The 20,906-nt window shown below is 36.9% G+C and overlaps 1 protein-coding gene across 5 annotated transcripts in view; it reads right to left on the bottom strand.

The window, feature by feature from the left end:
- The window catches only part of Npas3 (neuronal PAS domain protein 3), an 890,187-nt gene that overhangs the window by 443,249 nt on the left and 426,032 nt on the right, over nt 1-20,906 (bottom strand). For 3 of the 5 annotated variants that reach the window (XM_070026490.1, XM_070026485.1, XM_070026486.1), the window contains one exon: nt 12,497-12,579. In XM_070026490.1, coding sequence (XP_069882591.1) covers nt 12,497-12,579 — 83 coding nt within the window. The remainder of the gene's footprint in view (nt 1-12,496; nt 12,580-20,906) is intronic. The other 2 variants (XM_070026480.1, XM_070026491.1) reach the window with 1 other exon arrangement.

Genomic DNA, 20,906 nt, shown 5'->3' with positions numbered 1-20,906 from the left:
TCCCAATTACAATAATCCAGAAGAAACTCCAAGGATCATGGAAACACAATCAAAACATTTAGATATTGATTGAAATAAATAGTATAATCTCACGTTGGATTAGTAGTATGCATTGATAATCTCAAGGTTAATGGAGGTGTCAGCAGGAAAAAAACTCTTGAGTTTTAACTAAAATGATTTTAATCAGTTATTTTTCAATAGGGGAAAATGTAGCATTGTCTCACATCTACATTTTCATGTTAGGCATAACAGGTTTGGGATTTTTTTTTATTTTTAGGTGGGGGGTTTACTTTGTGTTTTGAAAGCTCCTTAAGCTTTTCTGAAAATCAGGCTAACCCCTGAAACACAGTTGAATGGCATTCTATTAGATGCAGTTTTGTTGATGTGGCCCCAAATGATTTTTCTCCTGCTTTCTCTCCGCGGGCTGCCCCAAGTCTCCATTTCTGTTAATGATCTATTGCTTCTGTCTGATTCAGTACAGCCCACTGGCTATGGAAATGGCAAGTCTCAGCAGGAGACAGCAAAATGGTCAGCAAACAGGGCTGAGCCATGTCATTTTCCTCAAATACTTTCCCAGGAACAAAATGACAAGCTTTAAAATGTTGTCTTCTGCTCAGGGCAAATATTTCTTTATTAAACAAAAGTAGATGTCTCCTAGTTTCCAGTCAAACCACAGCTTAAAGTATGCCACTTGAAAAACTTGTATTGTAAAATAGTTTAATACCTAATATTTCCTTAGAATTCCTTTCTGGTAGAGTTCTGGTGGCTTTTACCTGTAATTTTCCTTACTCAGAAGGCTGAGATCTGAGGATAGCTCTTCTAAGCTAGCATGGGCAATTAAGTACCAAAAAGCTGAAGTGGAGGTATGTCTCAAGTTGTAGAGTGCTGGAATTGAGTGAAAAAGCTATAGGACATTATGTAGGCCCTGAGTTCCAGACCCAGTACCAGCAATTCCACCCCACCCCTCCAAAAGAAAGTTATTTCTCTGTGACTTCTTATTCTTTTGCATTTAAATCCAAGCTGTGCCAGTTACTTACAGTTGTGGGACCTTAAGAAAGTTACTTTACCACTTTTTCCTCCACCCAAAATAACCCAACTATATTATAGTCTAAGGATAGTGCCAAGTTAGCAATTACCAATCTTTCACATAAATTTCCTAGGCTGATTATTAACTTTATGTTAGCAATGATAGTCGGATTTAAAATAATCCAATTCCCAGTTTTGTTTTCTTCTCTCTCTCTCTCTCTCTCTCTCTCTCTCTCTCTCTCTCTCTCTCTCTCTCTCTCTCTCTCTCTCTCTCTGCTTTTAATATATAGCCTAGCTTCAAATTCAGTAAAGCTCAGATACAGGTACAGAATCAAAGGACTAGGCTGGGTGCTTTATAAGTAGTAAGGCCCAACAATGACTTCCAGAAGCTTAAGTGCTTCTAAATTCTAGTTTGGGCTTTTGCAATCAGTCTTCCTAAATGTGATCTCAAGAGAGGATACAGTTGATCTTACTATGCATTATTAAATAGTTACTGAGTTTTATCTCCTATGTGACTACAATTCTAAAAAGTATAATTTAAAATGTCATTGAACTATCCTTATGGATTAAAGATGCAATTAAACCAGTCATTGATATTATCATTTCCCTTTGTATTTATGTAGAACTCACAGTGTTCTCTGTAACAAAATAATACAAAAAAAAGAGAATTTTTTTTCTGTCTCTTTAGGTCGGTTCTACTCTTGGTATCATTACTTCACCAGACAAATGGACTAAATTAATTACCCCCAAAATAAAGTATGAGAGTTGATTGTTTCAGGCAGCATTTTACTATGGCATTTAACCTAGGGGGTCACCTGAATATATGTACTTTTATTCTTTTTCTTTTTTTTTTCTTAAATCATCAGCAATGAGGGAAAGAGATGCTGACTAGACAATCCTACAAAAGCTTTCTGGCCTCACAGGAGTGTGACTGGGTTGTTCTTTGTGGGTAATCCCATCACTCCTTATACATTTCCTTCATCCTCAACAACAAATGCTGATCATAATTCCACTAATGTGCCCAAATGTCTGACTGTGCTACACAGAGGTAAAGTAAAATGGCATGACATTTCTTTTCTTAGATAGGGTTCCACCGTGCTGTCACAAAATAACACTGCCACATGGAGTCCTTATCTCACGATCATAAATCATCTGATCTAAAACTGGTAAGAATCTGGTAAGTGATATTCCCAAGAAGCTGGCCAACAGTAATGAAAATCACTGGAAGCTGGGTGACCAGATACTGTTGGCCTAGCCTGCAAGGGCACTCCTGTGATTTGATGAGGATGGATCCTGGGAGCCAGTGTAATTCCCTGTCCCCAGTAGGGTCACCATAGTCTTTCTCCTTTCAGATGCCAACAGGTTTTGCTTTTCTGTATATTTTTAATGGGTATAGTATTACCCAGGCCAGGCTCAGAAGAAGAAAACCCTTAGCAAACCTATAAGAGCCACAAGATGCATCTTGATGCCTGGCACTTACAACCAGATGTTCTATCCACAACTGTTTAAGAAAAAAATATTACAATTGTATCTGCTTATTTACAGAAAGTCAAAAGATTTGATTTTCACTTTCTAATTCTTTTCTTGTATAAACCTTTCTATATGAATCAGCCACTGTCCAGGAAGTTATAAATAAAAGATATTTCACCAATCACATGCTTGGGGGTTGACTTATAGAAGATTCTTCTGTAATTGCTCTCTCTCTAATGAAATAGACTAACTATAAATGAGATATAGTATAGCTGCTAAATTATATGTTTAATTTAGTTATCATTATATGTAGTGATATTTTACTCTGTTAAAATAATTGTGATTTATGGGCTGGGAAGTTGGCTCAGTGGTAGAGTGCTTGCCTTGCATGCATGAGGCTCTGGGTTCGATTCCTCAGCACCACATAAGCAAAAAGAAAAAAGCTGGAAGTGATGCTGTGGCTCAGTGGTAGAGCACTAGCCTTGAGCTGAAGAGCTGAGGGACAGCGCCCAGGCCCAGAGTTCAGGCCCCATGACCGGACCGCCCCCCCCCCGAAAAAATTGTGATTTAAAGTCAGGTACTGGTGGGCTAATACCTGTAATCTTAGCTACTCAGGAAGCTGAGATCTGATGATCACAATTCGCAGTCAGCATGGACAGGAAAGTCCATGAGACCCTTATCTCCAATGAACACCAAAGAGCCAGAAGTAAAACAATTGCTCCAGTGGTAGAACATCAATCTTCAGCAAAAAGAATGAAGGAGCAATGGCCAACCTCTAAGTTCAATCCTCAGTACAATAAAATAAAATCATAATGTGTCTTTAATCAGCTTAGTTTGAGAGAGAATCATATTTCTGTCCTCTAGCCACAGTCTTTTCCCAGACACAAAGGACCTGACCTTTGGAAGTTCTGGAGACTGGGAAAGAAGTGGAAAAGGAGTCCTGGCCACACTGACTGAGTTTTGAGCCATGGTTATTGATAGTTATCAGTTGGTGCCACCCTACTCTGTCATTCCTGCTGAGATGAAAAACAAAGATATGCTGACTGCCGCCACCAAGAAGTATTTTATAGCCCAGAACAATGTGGTCTGTCACAGATTTACAAGTATCTATATACATCACCACAGAAATCCAAAATAACCTACAAATAAGAAAATTACTTATCCTCATTTTTGACACAAAACTATTAATTTTCTGACCTCTTCCCTCTCCATCATGTCTAGAGGATGTAGATAGGAACTGGGTTGGGGACAAAGGTAAGATAGGCCTGGGGCTGAGCAGGTGGAATCCCAGTGAACAACTTGATACTGGTTTACCAAATTAACCCTATCTCGAAAGTTATAACCTGTTTATGTACAGCAACCCACTTCAGTAACTAATAAAAGTTGTGACTTAAGTTCTTAAAAATACTTAGATAAATGTCAATGCTGATACCTTATGTAAGGTAAAAATGTGGAAAATAAACAACAGACACAAGAAATTTCTCCTTTTCTCCCTTATTATTTCCATTTAAGTAAAAACACAGAGACCCTCACTTTCAATTGTTTTACAGCTCAATTGATAAGGTGTGTTCTTATTTTTTTTCCAAGAAAATTTAAAAGCAACTAATTTAAATATGCAAAATTATCTTGAGTTGTTCATACGTGAACTTAAAAGCCGTGCAACACAGGAAAATTAAGTAATTATGCCTCCAAGTTATTTACTGCAATTAAGCTCATTTATCATATGCAAATTAGTGCAAACTGGTCTCATTAGTTACTAAATTACTCAATATGAGCTGAACAATGTAGCACTCCAGTTTGTAATGAAAAATCCCTGTAGAGGCAAGCAGTATCAATTAAGCTAATTTGCATATGCAAATACATTCACTAACTTTCTCTTTTTCTATATTTAGTTTTACATTTTCTTACCATTTTGGATCACAGAAAGACTTATAAGGGTCACTTACCTTTCTATCCTCTACCTTATCTGAAAGGATGAATTATCAGAATGTCTCTAATTAGTTGAAATCTATTTTACTTTAGGATTGATGTCCAGTGGGATGCCACTTTACCAACAAGAGAAGTCAGGAATAAGATGAAGCAACTTCCTAGAGATGATTGTTTTTTTTTTATTATGCTTGTAAGTTCCAGCAAAATAAATAGGTTGAAATGCTAATTCACCAGTAGAAAATGAACTTAATAGCACCAGGCTCTTTCATAAGAGTTTCTTAAGAGCATTATTTTCAAACGGAGGAGGAATGTTGACTTCCTATGCAATATCTTTATAAAATGGTAATTTAATTTTTTGTGTTAACTTTTTATATGTTTCAGGTATAGTTACTTTCTGTTGCTTATATGTTTGAATTATACTAGACAACCTTTTAACTTCTTCTGAATGAGAGTAAAGGAGATGACAACAATAAAGATATTGGCTTTTTCTATACCTACACCAATAATTTTACAAGTAGGCTCTTTTTTTTCCTTATATTACCAGACTATTTTCTCCTCTAGAATCTTCATCTTAGTCTTCTACAGTTGGCTAGTATGTGAAACTAGAGAGGTATTGAAACTAGAAGTTCTTGACAAGTAACAAATTACATGATACTACTTATGTTGTTTTCCTTATTATATTCCTTATTAAACCACACAATTTCTTAAATTCCTTAGAGAACCCATATGTTTTCAGTTGCCTAAAATTAATTCTCCATGACCAAAATAGTATATGGACGAACTAACCATCCTTCCAGTGTATGTTATCCAACCTTCAAAATGTAATAAACAATAAAAACGTAAAACTAATTTTCTTCTAGATTGGATCCATTACAGTCCCGGTAAAACATGGTCTCAGCTGGGCACTGGTGGCTCACGTCTGTAATCCTACCTACTCAGGAGGCTGAGAGCTGAAGATTGTGGTTCAAAGCCAGCCCCACCAGGAAAGTCTGTGAGACTCTTATCTCCAATTAACCACCAGAAAACCGGAAGTGGCTCAAGTGGTAGAGCACTAGCCTTGAGCTGAAGAACTCAAGGACAGTGTCCAGACCTACAACCAACAAAGCAAAAACAAAAACAAAAACATGGTGTCTTCTTTAGAGACATGGCTCAACCCTACCCTGTATTGTATGGTGAAAGGTAAGGAGAAAATAATAAATCCCCAAGAATGAAACCTAACGTTTCATTGAGGCTTATGGTACCATGCATCTTATCCATACATCTTATGGTATCATGCATCTTATTCACTTCACCAGTTTTAGAAAATATGTATCTTAATAAAATAGTTCTGTTAGGATTCTTACCACAGGCCACATCTGAGTTTTGCATAGGAGAGCTCTTCTATTAATAAATTATCATTGCCAAAACAATCACATCCTTAGATATGTTTAGAATGTGGGCAACCATACAATCTTCTACCAAACCTTTTCTGATCTACTTTTAGAGGCGCTGACATGCTACAATCTTAGACTGTTTCAAACTTTTTTTTTTTTTCAGTCAGTCGTGGGGCTTGAACTCTGGGCCTGGGAGCAGTCCCTGCTTTCTTCAGCTCAAGGTGAGCACTCTACCACTTGAGTCACGCGCCACATCCAGTTTTCTGAGTGGTTTATTGGAGATAAAAGTCTCACAGCCTTTCTTGCCTGCGCTGGCTTTGAACTGCAATCCTCAGATCTCAGCCTCCTGAGTAGCTAGGATTACAGGTGTGAGCCACCAGTGCCCAGCTATTTTGAATATTTTTAGTATTAAAGGATCTGCCCTCTAGAATTCTCTTTCAATTTGGAACTTGAATGTTCTAAAAGCAATGAAAAAATTCCAAAATGACCAAATACAATGCAAAGTCAGTGAAATACAGGTGTCTTTCAAATATAGCCAATCACAAAACTGACATACAGATTCTACTCCTGTACTTATTCATATATTCATAGAACATTCTTTTGCTCCCAAGACTTACTTTAAATAGTTCATTTCTATATCATTTTTAAACAAACATATGAGTACTTTTGAGTATGTTCCTCCAAATTACAAATTTTATTTTTGAATCCAAAACAAGTTATGGATAAAGATTTCTATTTTCAATGACTTTACAAGCAAATAATTACTATTAGTAATGCTATGTATTATTAAGTATCAATAACAGAACATGTGTGTGTATATATACTTTGGTATACTGGCAAAAATACAAATCAATTTTAAAGATCTCCCATGTACTATGTTTTATATGACTGTTTTAACAGATGTGAAAAAGGCACATAAACATTATTATGGAGCATGCAAAAATATTGTAAATTAATATAACAATTATGTAAGCATTATTTACAGTGTGAAAAAGAAAGCCATTTTGCTAAAGGCATACAAATAATCAAGGTGCTCTATTTATAAATCTGACACCCAAGGGAAAGCCATTCCACTGGCTACTTTTATGATTTGAAAAGATGACATTTGTTCTCATTTTGTGTTTCATTAGCTTTGATATAGCAAAATATAAACATTCTATTTGGTTCCTAAATTGAGAAAGCAAAAATAAGTACCACTATGATTTTTTCATGCTAAGGAAATTATGAAGTAGAAAAATAAAACTTTCAAAGTTGGAACCAAATGTGCTTAGTCACATAATATACTGTATTCAGGAAAGCTCTCAGATACCAGTCCCTACTTACATTCTTGGATTTTTACTTAGTCTACCATAAAATGTATGAACAACAATCTTGACCCCTTGCCTTTCTATTCCTCACCTAATTTATAAAAGCCAAAGAAAATAATGAACTAAAATGTCCTGACTCTAGCCCAAGAGGCCTAATTTCCATCTCTTCAGTTTCAAGGCTGACATCTTTTGAGCCTTCATCTCTCCTACAGAAGATTCTCTGATCTAAAATTCATAACTTGACAAAGCTACAGGTTCATTGGGACAACAACACTGGTCATAGCCCAGGACCATGTTGCCACAGTAGAAAGGATGCTATCTGAACAAAAGCCACCAAACTTCCCAGTATTCAACCCTGGACTTTGACTCTGCCTACCTATGCCAATTAAAACATCAGATTGGACATGGTCTTGTAAACAGTTGATTATACACTGATGGAACCACTGTGCCTCTTTCAGTGAAAAAGTAGTCAAATTTTAAGAGATCTCATCAAACATCCTAATTTTCCTGAGAGAATATATAGCTAACTTGACATATAAAACAAAAATACACACTAAAATTCATTGTGTGGATACACCAAAAATGAAGTGGTCCATCCTCTCCTTTCACCCACAGCTCCTCTACACCCAGAGCCACTCGGTGTCTTTCAATGAACAGCACTGGGGCACTGGTAACAAGGAATCTTTGTCACTGGTAAAGTTATAGGTATGTCCTAAATTCAGCACTGACCTTTTCTTTATGCTCAAAATTCAATCCATTTCCTAATTCTGATCTCTACAACTGTAAATATCTTAATTTTTCCCTTTTATTGTCTTTATCATTGTCATTTCTTAGTAACTATTTTAATATAATGTTGCATCTTGGGTTCAAATTCAACTGTTACTTAAATAGACATATAAGTTTGAGTCATTTAAGTTTTCTTAGTCTTTAGCTTTCTCACTTTGGGAATATTCATAGATCTTAATGAAAATCTTATAGGTACATAGTTACATAGGTAACTACTCAATGATGATATGAACATATCATGATGATGCTATGAACATACTAAATTTATGCTAAAATCCACCTGAACTAGGATTTTATCATTGAAATACACACACACACACACACACACACACACACACACACACACACACACATACACGTTAGTATTTACATTAGAAATGTAAATTTTTAGATATAATCAAAATACTCAACAGCAGGAAAATGGTTAAATAAATTATGATGCACTTATAACACAGAAATGGCATTTAGGAAATGATAATAGAAAACAATCCTTTCTTTATATCTCTATGACCATAAGTAATTGACTTTATAAAGACTGATTACTAAAGATCATACTACTATCTAGTGGAGTTAGTCTTACCTATACCTTTCAGTATGGACCAAAAGCATGGTCCCATAAAAATGTGAACTATCACAATATGAAAAAATGCCATTTTCCCTTCTCATCTCAGGTTTCCTTTAAATATAGATTCTTTTCCTTTATTTTCTATTACTCATTAGGTTGGTCTTCTGCACCTAACACTTCTCTGAAACTGTTTCAATGGACAAAACCTATGATACCTCTTCAGTATCTGTCTAGCTTAGGAGTCATCTTCATCCACATGGACAATATTAACACTATTTTCTCTAGCAAACAATGCTGTGGTTTCCTCCTCCATTTGTCCTTTCCTTTCTTATCTTCTATTTGCCTCTTCCTTGATGTAATGCCCCAAGGATGTTCCTCCTTAACTGTCTCTTTGCTTCAACCCACATTTTGAATGGTCATTTATCCTATATAGCAGTGACTATATTTCACTTCCTGTTTTCAGCCCTAGACTCCATATTGCTATGAAAGATTAGACATAGGATTAAAATAATATCAACAATATGAACTTGGCTATTGAGAGGCTATGTTTAACTTCTCTCAGGTAAAACAGATCAAGAGAGTAACAGTTACCAATCTCACATCCTTAACAACCCTGTCACCCCCTAGCCTTCCAACTCTACTTAATGACCATGTACCAATGAGTCTATTCTAATTCTATATATTTCTCTATATTCACAAAATTCTACTTTGGAGAAGAGGTTCATTTTATATGGCTTTGACTGTTGTAACAGTGTCCTAAATGGCTTCTTTAAATCAGTCTGTCATAATTCAAAGACTTCTTAGACATGTTTTTTTGATAATAATCCAGAAATAAGCCAAAAATTTCCCTTGTATCTTCCTACATAAAGGTCTCATAAGTTCATCACTAGGTTAAAGGACCAAGCCTGTAGCCCCTGGGTTGACTCACTGTCACATATGGGTGGCATTGTGTCTCTACCTTCATGTCTTACGTGCTTCCTCTGCTGGGAAGCAGCCATTCTGTCAAACTATAATAGGCCCCAAACAAGATCCATTATTTTGCTTCCATGCACTCTTATTTCATGTTCTCTTTGATTTGGAATGTTAGTCCATTTGCTTCACCTAATAAACTCCTAGTCATCCATCAAAAACTTTGTGGTGTTTTTTTGATGTTTTACAACCAATTCAGAGCCTTGTTCTTTCAGAGTCCGTTGTAATGTTTCCCACTTTATGAGACCTTCTGGTCTCCCTTTTCCCAAACGAATGTAAGCTAGTTAGAGACAGCAGCCACATACAGTGAATTGTGTGTTCTTAATAAATATTTGAAACCCTGGGGGAAGGGAAGGTAAGTGACTATAAACTGCAAGGTCAGAGATCATATTTATACTTTGTTGGCCACACAGACAGTATTCAATATTTGCAAGTGAAAGAAGGGTAAGAAGGATGGTAGGGAAGGAATAATTCATCTCCTATTCTCACAAGTGAACATGATTCACAGACCCTCTCAAAATAAAATGTAGAAGACATCACATCCTTGCAGAATATTGAGATATTGTTGAACATGGTATAGACATGACCCTGGTATAGACATGACCCTGTTGGCACATAGATTTCCTTGCTAATTGAGCAAGACAACCATTAGAAAGTTGTTCTTAGTACTATTCTTAATCCCTCCTCTCTACATGGTCTTACTTAAAACAATAAAAAAGATTGTATTACACAGTTCAATGTAGAGTCCTATGTTGTTCTTCTATTCCAGGTCCACTGATGCTAAAGTAAAACAATAAATGAGTTCTGTTCCGATGGCATTTTCAGGATTCCTTAGCTCAATAATGCTGGAATGCCTTACTTGCTTGCCAGTGTTTCTACAAGCCACCTACATGTTCTTCTAAAGCCAACAGCTTTAACATATTCCAAATGCGTCAGGTATACTTGGGAGATTTCTTGTATGAAAGTGATTTCTTCTTTCTTCAACTTGTACCCATTTCTCTTTTCCCCCCTATACTCTGAAGCCAAACAGAATTATTCATTAAAAAATTTAAATAAGGTCTTCAAATTCATAGAAAGGGCATTATTTCCCCCCTTTACGTCATCTGTTTTCCAAACTTCCCTAGACTCTTCACCATTTTTCATGGACCATGATTTCTAGTACATGCTAGCTTCATTCTCTTCCTCCAAATATTATACAGCTGTCTAGGTTTCTCTGAAAAAGGACAGCGTGCTCAGCCCAGAATGGAGAAGAGTCACCAGCCTCTTTTTAGATCCTCAATTCTCTCAATGAAGCTTAATTATTGAATGGGGAATTAATACAGTTTACAGTAGATTTTTATAATGAGTTGTATTTAATTCAAACTTAGTTTTCTGTTAGTTTTAAATTCATGTGATTCCTAAGTCTCTCTGTCTACATATGAGATTTAGAGACAGGAAGAATAGAAACTAAGAATCCAGTGCTACTCTGAATCATTTCTCTCATTGACTAATTCTCAGGCACTGTCTACTTCAGAATATCAACAGGAATTGTTTTGAGTCATACCAGAATCTGAAAATGTATCTGTAGTGGACCTACAAAGTTTATCATGGAGATTCTGAACACAGTATGTACGGGCACGGACATACAATTTTAAGATCTGGAAACAAACATGTTCCTGTTTGTATCTTTAAAGATAATTGTAGGTTAGTACACAGTTAATTTTAAAATTATAAGTCAGAGAATGGCATCTGTCTCTCAAGGTAGGTTTCAAGAAATATCAGTCTATGGGGTATCAACAGATAGTAACAGGAAAATGAGAAGTACAGAATAAACAAAAATAAAGACATCTGAAGTCATTGAATCTGCTCATTTGAATTATGATTTCTCAGATCATATGTAACATCAAAATCATCTAAGAAGGTTGCTGAGAATTACACATTCTTGTACTTGACCTTCAGATTCTTATTTGACAAATCCAGGCTCAGGCCCAAGAACATATCTCTTGAACAAGTGTCAGTTATTAATCTACCAGCTTCTTGGAATACTTATTGAGACTTGACTATGAGCCTTTTTTTTTATTCCAGGAAGAAATGAAACCATTTCCCAGTATACATATTTTAGGAAATGGTAAGTAAACTTCAATTCTACTTTTGACTATCTAAAGAATGGAAAGCAACATTGACAAGAACTTTTTAAAAATTCTTAATGGATAGAAATCTGGAGTTTATTTTGCTATGAAGTTTATGCAAGAAATACATAACCACCTTTTCTAAAAATAGAAATTTACCTACATATCCTGAACATACCTACTTTTAAACCTGAAATTTTATGTGAAATATCTTCTGCAGTTGAAAGAATGCCTAGGCATGGCCATGTTTATCCAGAAACAAGAACAATGTAGAACAATCAATTACCCAAGGAACTAGATAGAGGTATTGAAGTGCTTAAATAGTCTTACAAGAAATATTTTAACTGAGAGGTGAATCTTCTTTAGGGCTAAGGACTACATTTTTATCCAGCAACCTTCTCACTTATTTGTCAAATTAACTGCCAAATCAACTATTATTAATAAAGCCTTCATTACTTGAAAATAGACTCAGAAATTTTCACCTTCAGACATTTCAAATTTGGGGAGGCAAACAGGAGGTTTGGAAGGAAGCATTTCACAAATACAAACTCAAGCAAAGGACTGAAGTTCAGCAACACATAAAAATGTCACAGTACTTTCACAACAAAACTCTGCTCTTCCCAAAACAATACAGAGCTCTGAAGACACACACAGATCTACTGACAAATACAGCACGCACACAATCACTCTGGGAACAGCCAGTTACTGCACATAGCGCATCAACTAAAGAGTGCAATTCATCTAAATTATTACAGCACAAATAATACTTGCCCTCCCTTTCTCATTAATATTCTCTCAAGGGATGGCTTTCTAAAAAGAAAAAAAAAACAAATTCATAAGAATTTTTAGGTTCTAAGATAAAACAACCAAAAAGACATTATCTGAAAGTAATAACATTTAAATAAGAGTAAATATATGGAATTTTTAATGGAAAAAACAAGATTTTTTTTCTTGTAAAGGTACCTGCAAAATGTGACTTCCCAAATGTGCTTCAAATACTTCAATGGCTAGCGCGCTGGGACTCCTTCTTCGTTGTGCACCTATAACTTAAAAGAAAAAAAAAGAAGAGAGAGAGAGAAAAGAAAAATAATTAAGTTGGAGCTCTCCCTTCATACTTACAACTTAATTTCTCTCTAACTGCATCCCTTCTATCAAGGAGAACCAAATGGAACACCACTCAGTATTAATTTTCATTCTGGCATTATTTTTTCTAAAATTAAATCATTGGTATATTTTAATTATCTATAGACTGCCTATTCCTCCCAGGGAAACCTCAACTTTCCATAGCCTCTAATCTAGAAAAAAACAAACAGGGTATTTCTTGTGTTTTCTAATAGAATAGCTTTATCATAGTCTAATAAGAATTTATCTGATAAATTCTTATTTTCACTAGTGTTCCAAGGAGGCTGAATTCCATATTTTTCTGAGTATTTATGGCTAAATATTCTATAGGACCCAAAAGCACCTCAGATGGTCAGCATCTGCTCCCTACGTGAGAGACTACTGCTCCGCTAAGAAAGGGTCAGCCCTTTTTTCCTACAACATCCCAAAAGCTTTGTCAGCAGGCACCTGTCACTCAAGAAGCCCCTACAACACAGCAAAAGTAGCCTTAAGATGTGGCATTTGTGGAATACAGAATGGAGGGTCCTCTCCATTGGCACATAAAGTTGTTCTCAGAAATATATAGGGTATAGTCAAGTCTGGCTATTGCTGATCTTTCATTTTCTGTCTTGTCCCCATTAGGGGTCAGGCTGATCCTCAAATAAATGTCTTCATCAGGTCTTGTATCCATAAGTTGTACCTGAATACTTCTTTGTTCCTCACATTCCCTAGAAACTAGGGAATGCATCCCCATACATGCTAGCATAATAAACAAGTATCTTGTAAGTAGTTTCATGCTTTTCTACTCAATGGCATTTTTATGACACTGGAACTTCTTTTGATTTATATGTTTTGCACTTATGCAGGTGATGTGGGGCGGTAATGACAGTTCCTAATTTTACAACCAACATAAATATGTAAAACAGGAGCCCATTATGCCCCTGGTAGAAGCCCCGTGTTAACTCTAGTATTATTGGTATCGGAGTAGATGTTAAATACTGACTTTTTATCCTGTACTTATCCTATCATTCTTGGCATTTGGAGAATCAACATACTGATAACTCAGGAAACACACAATGGAAACAGTTATTTCATTTCTCTGTGATAATCCTACTGTTTACAAAGTGTCATTACTGCTTAAAGAAGAGCTAAAGGGCATTTCCCCAATGAAGTCCATCATCCTTAGAGAAGTAATGTGGTTTATGAAGCTCTCCTGTATTTCTCTATTTTGGAAACTGACATTTCTGAAACCATGAGTAACCCAAACACAAAATAGATACTTAGTACTACTGAACAGTTATGGTTTCATATCACCTGCTGACCTACTTCCTCATTATCTGTTTATTCAATTAGGAGGCTTCTTTTTATTACATTTAAAGAACACCAAATTAATGAACTATATAAACAGGAAATTGATAAATAAATGGAATATGTAATTCTTTGTCTGTGAAGATTATGTTACTTCCTCACAGACAATAAATGTGAGAGCTGTGTAATTTGTATAGTTGATATAAACTGGTAAAAGAAAAAAACCCAAACCATTATAATCCTACCTGAAATTCCATTCAACATTTGCTGAGTGCCTATTTGATGTCGAAAATCTTTAGCTATTTTATGGCAGCTCATGTTATGAAACTGTTTATTTAACATTCCAGAAACGGTCAGACAAGTTGATGTTAGGCAAAATGAACCCCAAGAGAAGGACTCAAATGTTTTTTTTCTTTCTTGCTATTGTTTCTAACATATTTATAAGATGATTTCTTTGTTGCTTTGTGTGTCCCTCCCCCACAGTATCACCCCTGCTTTCACAGTATCACCCCTGATGTTGGTATAATTTGGGGAGGGGAAGGGAAACAACAAATTGTTTAAATAGGGATACAGGTGGACCCATTGCAACAATGAGATGTACAAGATGTTATGTCAAAAAATGAACTTTAAAACTTTGGCATGGGTGGTGGTGGGAGGGTGTGGTGGGGGGGAGATAAGAAGGGATGGGAAGAGGAAACAAAAGAGGAGGCAACAATGTTTGATTAGAAATGTACTCATTACCTTACTCATGTAATTGTAACCCCTCTGTATGGTATTTTCACAATTTAAAAAAATTAAAGGAAAAAAAAAAGAAAATCTTAAGCAATTTAAATAAAACTAGGCCTCTAATGCAATTATCATCAACAAACACCAAAACCACAATCTTAGTACTCAAAATTCATAGAGGTTAAAAATAAAGCACCTAGGGTTTTAAGAGAGTTTACATGGAAGAAATATACCAGAAGAGGATTTTGTTGTTTTCTTTTTAAAAAGCAAGGAGGTTTGTGGGGAGGGAATAGAAGGGGAAACTGGGAGAAAGTAAAAGAAAGGGTGATAATGTCCCAAAAGAAATGTTCTCATTACCTCATGTATGAAATGGTAAGCCCTCTGTACAATGCCTTCCTAACAATAAAGTTATATGTTTTTTAAAAAGCAAATAGGAAAACTGATCATCTTTCAGACATTCACCATTATATGATGAATCATTAGAACTAGATGTTTGTAGTTCGTTAAAAAGTTGGAAGAGATAGAAGGAAACAGTGGAACAGGAATCTGAAAATTTTGTGTTTCCCTTCACCAATGGCAGCAAAATCATCCTAATTTCAACTCTTTGGTATAGCCTCATTCACACATGGTGATCTTTGAGAATGAACGCCTAGCAGTAAAAGACAATTCTCTTTCAGGATTAACCACACAAGCCCAAGTATATTTCTCAACAGTGTGCCCCCCACCTCCATGCATGCACGAATGTGAGGAAGGCTGAGGATTAGCACTCTGTGGGAGTTTGACCTATTCAGCCAAAAGGTCAACTTGCCATAGAAGAACCCATTACAAGCAGATAGAGGACAGCTCAGTGGACAGACATAATAAAAGGGGAAATGTCATGAGCCTACTTGCCTTGTGCCCTGCTTTGCCCTTTTCCTTCCCAGCCCTCCCCTATGCCCTACTCTCACCAGCATGGTTCAGTGTAGAAGGGGAAGCCACAGTAATGAACCATAATGGTGCTGACTACTGAAGGGATCGCTGGAAAAATATTCCACAGTAAAGATGAGTATGAAACTATAAGGTTGTATGGCACTTTGGTAGATAAAGTCTCTCATCTCAGAAATATTTTCTTAATCTCTTCCAGGGATGTCAGGATAGCATGCAAGGTTAATAATCTTAAAGTTCTTCTGGTAGGATCTCAAAAATGGGACCATTCACTTTGTAAGCAGCATGCTTCCAGAAGCAAGTATCTCTAATGTCTGTCCTGTGAATCCTTCACCCAGGGAACAAGCCTCTGTTCCCACACTGAGTTTGGGGGAAAAGAGGACCAAAGGGCATCCTTAATGGAATCCACAGACATCACTCACTGGGCTTTAGTGCTTGGGCTAAGCAAAGTCAGGGTCTGGGAATGAATGGAGTATAGAATGCCTAATGAATCTTTCCATAGCTACCAAAGAAAAGAAAAAGGGATTTTCTTTAAAGAATCTTAATTAGTCCCCCTCTTATGGGGGCAGGAAGCTATGATGGGTTTTCCCAGGAGCTCAAGTTTATGAGCTAATTGTGTGTGTGTGTGTGTGTGTGTGTGTGTGTGTGTGTGTGTGTGTGTGTGTGTGTGTGTGTGTGTGTGTGTGTGTGTATGTGTGTGTGAGAGAGAGAGAGAGAGAGAGAGAGAGTATTGTGTATTTCCTTATCAAAGTAAATTTTCCAATGTTTTCATGTAATATGGCCCTTAATCTTCTGAATCTGGACCTCACAGTTCTATATACAGCCTATGGTCACAAATTGCATCCATGAAACACTAAATTCCTGAGTGTTTGTGCAGGCCTTAGACATGAGGAGTTTCAGGTCTGGAGAAGCAACATTAAAACAGTATTGGAGATCAGCTCAACCTATGTACCAACATGATAATTAAAACTCTGCTATTGAAAGCACTGGAGTACTGTTAAAAGCATGTAGAGTTTTCATGCAGTGCATCCTATAAATATCTAGAAACAATAAACAGGCCTTCTTCAATGTATTTGTATTGAGATTAGTTTCTGTCCTTTATATGTAGGGTAAATGATTAATAGAGAAAGGAGATAGGAATAAGCACTGTTAGTCAGGCATGTGATGATTTTTTTTATAAATACAAGAATATTTTTAAAAACTCTACTTTTAGGAGTAACATATTTAAGCTTATTTTTTAAAGTAATATTCATAATCCATGCCTCAAACCTATTAATATATACTACTACCAATTTAGTCAAAAGGTATTTAATCCCAGAATAGAATTGGAACTTTTAAGAAGTCTTATGCTGAGTCAAAATTCTTTGATGAAACACATGTTTAAATTTCTTCCACAATTTAAGTGTTGATTGAGTGCATCAGGGAAAAGAATTCTAGGATGCAACTGTGAAGTTTTAATACTTACAAATAACTTGCTGGATATGACAGGGAATAAAACCTTGCTCTTCTCAAAGAAGCATAGTTGTCTTGCTTCAACTAGTATAGAATTAAGGGGGAAATACACAGTGTTTAACAGGTTTGTTTAGTTAAGGGAATGTATGTACTTCCTATTTTTTGAGTATTTACATGAGTTTTGAAAACATGTCTGTATAGTTTTCTATATTAAAATGATATCATCCTTTAAAAGTAAAATGTTACCCAGATATCACCATAATATGTCTCCCATTTGATCGTCTATTCATTAAAGGCACTTTTTCAATAGAAAGTTTCCATTTTAAAAATTCACTCTACTCCACTTGTTCACGCCTGTAATCCTAGCTACTCAGGAGACTGAGATCAGATGATCTCAGTTGGAAACAAGCCCAGGCAGGGAAGTTCATGAGCCTCTTACCTCCCATAAACTACCAAAAAGTCAGAAGTGGAGGAATGGCTTAAGTGGCAGAGCATAAGCCTTGGTTGAAAAAGCTAAGGGACAGATACTTGCCCTGAGGTCAAACCCTAGTACTGGTACGCAAGGGAAGGACTTGCTAATAGATAAGGACTGCCATGTATTCCTAGTACTCCAGAAATAATTGCTACAGATCTACCCAAAGAGGACTTTTTGAAAAATGGTAAGTTTACTCAATCATCCCACTTTTACTTTTAAAAGTACTATACTGTAACTATATATAACTAAAAAATCTTCATATGTACATTTACAAACAAGGAATGAGGGAAAGGGAGAAAGAAAGAGAATATTTTTTAGACTCTAGTTTTTTAACAACTTAAAAGCTATTTAAGGCTTTCCTGAGTATATTTGTTAGTTTCATCTATTTGATGTTACAAGGATCACTTTTGGACATTAAATTATTTGACTAATTCCTTTTATACAGTGTACAGAATGAGAAATTCTTCCTTTTCTTTACAACAGAAAAGGCAAACAAAAAAATCAGTCATCATAAAAAAATCAGTTCCTTCCCTTAAATTCCCCAAAGAGATATAGCATATGTTGGGTTGTGCCCCTCTAAGTCTGGAGAGGTTATAAAGTGCCTTCAGAATACAAAACATAGGACACAAGAGGCTGGAAGTGGCAGTCCTGAGTTTTATCTCCTATGAGCTCAGCAGGATGCTATGAACTACTTTATTCTGGCTCAGAGCTATAGCAGTACATGGACTTTGAGCCTCACTGTGAGGCAGACTCTTAGCTCTTCTGTGTACTCAGGATCTAATGCTGATTGAGCATAGGCCACACACGTGGGTCTTACAAACCCTTGTCCAGGCTCTAAGCCTGAAGGAAGGTGTTCATGTTTAAGCACAATCTTTGGGATCTAGTTTGGAGCTTCTTTTGTTATTGTTTGAATTCCTCTTCTGCCCATGAGCACTTTCTGCTACAGTCTACCTACACCCAGTCCAACAGGCCAGATGATCATGTATCTCTCATGATCTACACCCACCACAGCACAAAGATGCCAAGTGTTCCCGAACGACAGCTCTTCAAAGGAAAAGTGCAGGCAACACATAGAATCTGGGATCTGAATACAGAACTAATTTTGCAGTTAGTTAAAGGACAACTATCCTTTAAGATAGAAAGTACCTTCTCAGGGATGTACTAAAACTTATTTGAGAAGTGTAAGTTCTAGGGCTAGATTTGGTATGGACAAGGATTAGTACACTTTTTTTTTGAAAACTATCTTGAAAGTCTTTCCAGTGAGTGCTTTGGCCCCTGATGAATTCAGGAACACTCAAACAGGTAGCAGCAAGACCAAGACAGGCCTAGAAGAAAGGGTAGACATTACCAGTGAGTCAGTGCTGTGTTAGTGGCACTTACTGGTGAAATTAATTCGTCCATAGCAGTTATCATGATTATATTCTCCAGTCTGATCAAAAAGCTTCATGCTATAACAACTGGACCATCTGTTACAAATACTGAGGTAAGTTAGGCCCAGCCTTATACTTCCAGTCTAAAATTCCAACCATGCTCTGAGTGTCCTTGGCCATTGGTCCTACAGGGAACTAAGTAATGATCTGCAGAAGTATCTGTATTTCTGTGGGAGAAAAAAAGCAGTGTCTCTTGCCCTCTTCCCTTCTCTCTCTCTCTCTCTCTCCTGTTCATCCATTCATCCATTCAATCATCCTCTCCCTTCCTCCCTCTTCCTCCATCCTTTCTTTGTAGCTTTCCAATGCTTGGCACCATTCACAGTAATTTCCTGCCAAAGGAACAGTCAACCTCAATGGTTCATGAGGCAGTGGGGGGTGGAGAGGGTGAGAGAGTTGGCCCAAAGAACACAGGGCTCTGCTCATAACATCACTTGCTATTGAGGTCACTCTGATCAGTTTCCAAAGCTTAAAATTTCAGGCTAAGGTATTATCTTTATTCATCAACAGTTATCTCATGTTGTAATATAAAAGAATATTAATTTAACTAATTTAGGTGCTAGAGACATATACCAGGTTTGAATTTCTATTTCTAGATGTTACTACAATGGCAAAAAGTTAAAAGCATGCAGGGCAAATAGTTTTGTGGGGCTCTACTCTGTGTCAGGCATGTATCAGGAAATATAAAAGGCATCATCTTGTCCTTCAAGATGCCCAGAGGTTAGTGGGGAAACACACACATTAACAAATGAATGCAGTACACTAAATGTGCAACTATACTCAAGATGGGGCAAAGCAGGAAAGTAGAGTCAGGAAAGGCCTCAAAATAGGAGGCTGCTGAAAGTGGGGTTTTAGAGAATCCCCCTGATGGGTGAACTCAGTGGGATCCACTGGTCAGACACAAAAGCCAGTGCGAAGCCATATTAATGTAGAAACACGTTTGGGGCTTATCATCTTGTTATTTCCAACTTGCTTTTTCTTCAACTCCCTACCAACTGGCAGATGGTCACACTGACAGACAATTGCAGCCTTGAGACTTTCACTTTTCCTGACCTGCTTGTTCGCTGCATTTGAACCATTAGTCACATGACTAACTGTGACTACAGTTAGTAGTAGTAGTAGCAGATACATTGCAAGATCCAGCTTGGTACTGCAAGAGACACCACTCAGACTTTATGTCACGTCAGAACTCTAGGGATTGCCCTGACTTGGGTCCCAGGAGTTGCTGCTTTAATCCTCTCTGCCTGGATAGTTGCTCAATGGGAGGGCTCATAACTGTGCACTGAGAAAAGGATTTGGGTTTTGGAGTCAGGCAAACTGAAGTTTTAAATGCTCCACTGTATCCCTAATCAGCTGGGTGTTATTGAGAAACCTAGGCTCCATGCACTTCAACTTCTCATTCAGTGAGTCAAAGCCTCTCAGAGCAGTTCTATGGACATGTGATATGTTCCCCCAGACTTCCATGTTTCTCCTGGGACTTTCTTGCATAGTGTCTGTCTCATTCACTAGCCATTACCTTCACAAGAAAAGGAATTGTCTTTTCCATTGCTGAAACATCTGCAGTTAAAATAGGGGTCAGAGTATGAAAGGTGCTTAATACTTCAGAGCATAGTGCCCAGGCCACAAAAGGCTCAGCACATACTGCCTTTTTCTTGTGAAGAACGGGCAGTAGGCTGAAGATGACTTTTCACTATCTTTCATGACTTTTCACTATCTTTATCTCAGTTTAACAGGAATATGAGGGCTCCCCCAGGCCCGTATGTTGTCACCATATTCTCCCTTTCCTAGGGCATGATATCAAATCTACAGTGTCACCACCAACCCTTCCAGCCAACTGCAATCAGGCCTCAAACCAGCACAAACATTTCACACACACTTGGGCAGCCAGCCAGCAATTCTCTGAGTGTCAGCAACTGCCCAGTGAATTTTAGTTTGAAGGATACACTCATGCCCTATTCCA

This window comes from Dipodomys merriami, unplaced genomic scaffold (assembly GCF_024711535.1).
Source record: "Dipodomys merriami isolate MVZ:Mamm:240054 unplaced genomic scaffold, mDipMer1.0.p SCAF_1, whole genome shotgun sequence".
Classification (NCBI taxonomy): Eukaryota; Metazoa; Chordata; class Mammalia; order Rodentia; family Heteromyidae; genus Dipodomys; species Dipodomys merriami.
This window is presented reverse-complemented; position numbering and strand designations above follow the sequence as displayed.